Genomic DNA, 2,500 nt, shown 5'->3' with positions numbered 1-2,500 from the left:
ATTCGTCACAAACAGAACACCGTACCGAGGTCAGGATCACGAAAACCAGTTTATGTGGTTTAAAGTAGTCTGAGAGACGCGAAGCCGCTTACAAACTCCCTCTCGAGCCACAACACGGGACGTCACTTCCGCCCGCCGCCGTATCAGAGCGCCGCCTCACGGGAAGTCGGGACCGGACGCGCCTGGCTACAGAATAAAAGTCCTTTTGAGTGGCCGTTATTAAAGGCGTTACATAAAAAGAGTCACGCAAACGGACAGCTGTCTTATTTTATTTTTTAGATTATCTATTTTAAATGTGAAGAATATATCGGATTTAGCAATTTAGCACATGTCCTCAGAGCTTTTCGTTTTTAAGAATGTAGTGTTTTATGAATATATTGTCCTTATAAAATGTTGCACAACATAAGGACATATATGTGCTTCTTTATGTCTGTTTGGTTAAGACTTATTAATAAGCTACAATAATGTCAGTTATCAGTCATGTTTAAGGCATCTTTTCTTGATATTAGTGTATACAAACATAGCATAGCTAGTAATTTAATGAAAACCTTCATTCATCTGAGAGTTTGAAAATGCACCTTTAACTGTTGATAATTATTGCATACATAACAGATTAATTTATTAAAAAAATAACATGCCTTTTATGAATTTCGGATTGCATTGTTAGTTAACAAAACTAAAATGATAAATTAAACCAGTTTTCAAACTAACATTTTATAGTAAGTTATTTTCTTTTCATTACATTTTAGTTCAGTTAATGTTTATTTTATTTTTCAGTCAACCATAATGTTCCTTTAAAACAAATGAGAAAAAAGACTGATAAAATAAATTACAAAAATGTTTTATTAAGAAAAAAAAAAAAAATATATATATATATATATATATATATATATATATATATATATATATATATATATATATATATATATATATATATATATATATAACATTTTCCTTAATATTATATAAATTAAAAACTAAAATTAAAACACTGTAAATAATAAAATAAAAAGAGAATAAAAATAGAAAAAGTTTTTAAAGCATACTGGAAACAAAATAAAATAATCCCACATGAAGCACTGATCTTGAGATGCCAGACACCCTTCATTTTACTGCTTTATTTCTGGAGGTGAGTTGATACAAGAATAACAGCAGAGTAAAGATGAACACACACACACACACACACACACACACACACACACACACACACACACACACACACACACACACACACACACACACACACACACACACACACACACACACACACACACACACACACACACACACACACACACACACACACACACACACACACACACACACACACACACACACACACACACACACACACACACACACACACACACACACACACACACACACACACACACACACACACACACACACACACACACACACACACACACACACACACACACACACACACACACACACACACACACACACACACACACACACACACACACACACACACACACACACACACACACACACACACACACACACACACACACACACACACACACACACACACACACACACACACACACACACACACACACACACACACACACACACACACACACACACACACACACACACACACACACACACACACACACACACACACACACACACACACACACACACACACACACACACACACACACACACACACTCACTCACTCACTCACACACACACACACACACACACACACACACACACACACACACACACACACACACACACACACACATCATCAGATGACCTCCACATAGACGGCTGTGTCTGAGTCTGTCGTGACGGGGATCACTCTCTGACGTCTCGCTCCTCGTCTCTGTCTCTTATACAGCTGAAACACACACCGCTGCTTTATCATACAATACTCTTATTAAGACATTTCTAGCATTTCTAGAATGTCTTATAATGTTCAATATATGTTTATGTTGGACATTTAGGAATAAGTAAAATAAAGGAATAAATAAATTATTTAAAAATAAAAAATAAATTAAAAAAAGGTTCTAATTAAACAGTACAAATAAATAAATAAATGATTTAAAAATAAGCATTCTAATTAAACATTACAAATAAATAAATACAGAATTAAAATTAAAATAGGTTTTACAATGTAGGCTTTTAATAAAGAAAGTATATTTATTACTTATATATTAAAATTAAAAAATATAGCATACTCCAAAACAATGTTTTTAATAATAATAAAAGATATAAATGTGTATTAATGTGTTTACTTTTGCCTCCACACAACATAATTGGAAAAAACTGAATTATAAAAGATAAGAAAATGGAAAGAAAAACATCTAAATAAACAATCTCAGAATGTAAAACTTTTTTAAAAACAAAAAGAAAAATTATAAACTAAATTAAACAAATGTAATGTATTATTGTATTATTATTATTATTATTATTATTATTATTATTATTATTATTATTATTATCACATAACATTCTTTTTAC

At 32.4% G+C, this 2,500-nt stretch overlaps 2 protein-coding genes across 2 annotated transcripts in view; both read right to left on the bottom strand.

Annotated features, from left to right (window-relative positions):
- The window catches only part of xrcc1 (X-ray repair complementing defective repair in Chinese hamster cells 1), an 18,480-nt gene extending 18,307 nt beyond the window's left edge, over positions 1 to 173 (bottom strand). The window contains 1 exon segment of the mRNA XM_043257710.1: positions 26 to 173. The gene's annotated coding sequence lies outside the window, so the exon portion shown is untranslated.
- A 1,534-nt stretch (positions 174 to 1,707) lies between these two features.
- The window catches only part of LOC122357974 (sialoadhesin), a 7,510-nt gene continuing 6,717 nt past the window's right edge, over positions 1,708 to 2,500 (bottom strand). Inside the window, exon 8 of the mRNA XM_043257682.1 lies at positions 1,708 to 1,877. Coding sequence (XP_043113617.1) covers positions 1,785 to 1,877 — 93 coding nt within the window. The 3' untranslated portion in view covers positions 1,708 to 1,784. The remainder of the gene's footprint in view (positions 1,878 to 2,500) is intronic.

This window comes from Puntigrus tetrazona, chromosome 14, assembly GCF_018831695.1.
Source record: "Puntigrus tetrazona isolate hp1 chromosome 14, ASM1883169v1, whole genome shotgun sequence".
NCBI lineage: Eukaryota > Metazoa > Chordata > Actinopteri > Cypriniformes > Cyprinidae > Puntigrus > Puntigrus tetrazona.
The sequence above is the reverse complement of the archived record's forward strand: the minus strand, read 5'-3'. Positions and strand labels throughout refer to the sequence as shown.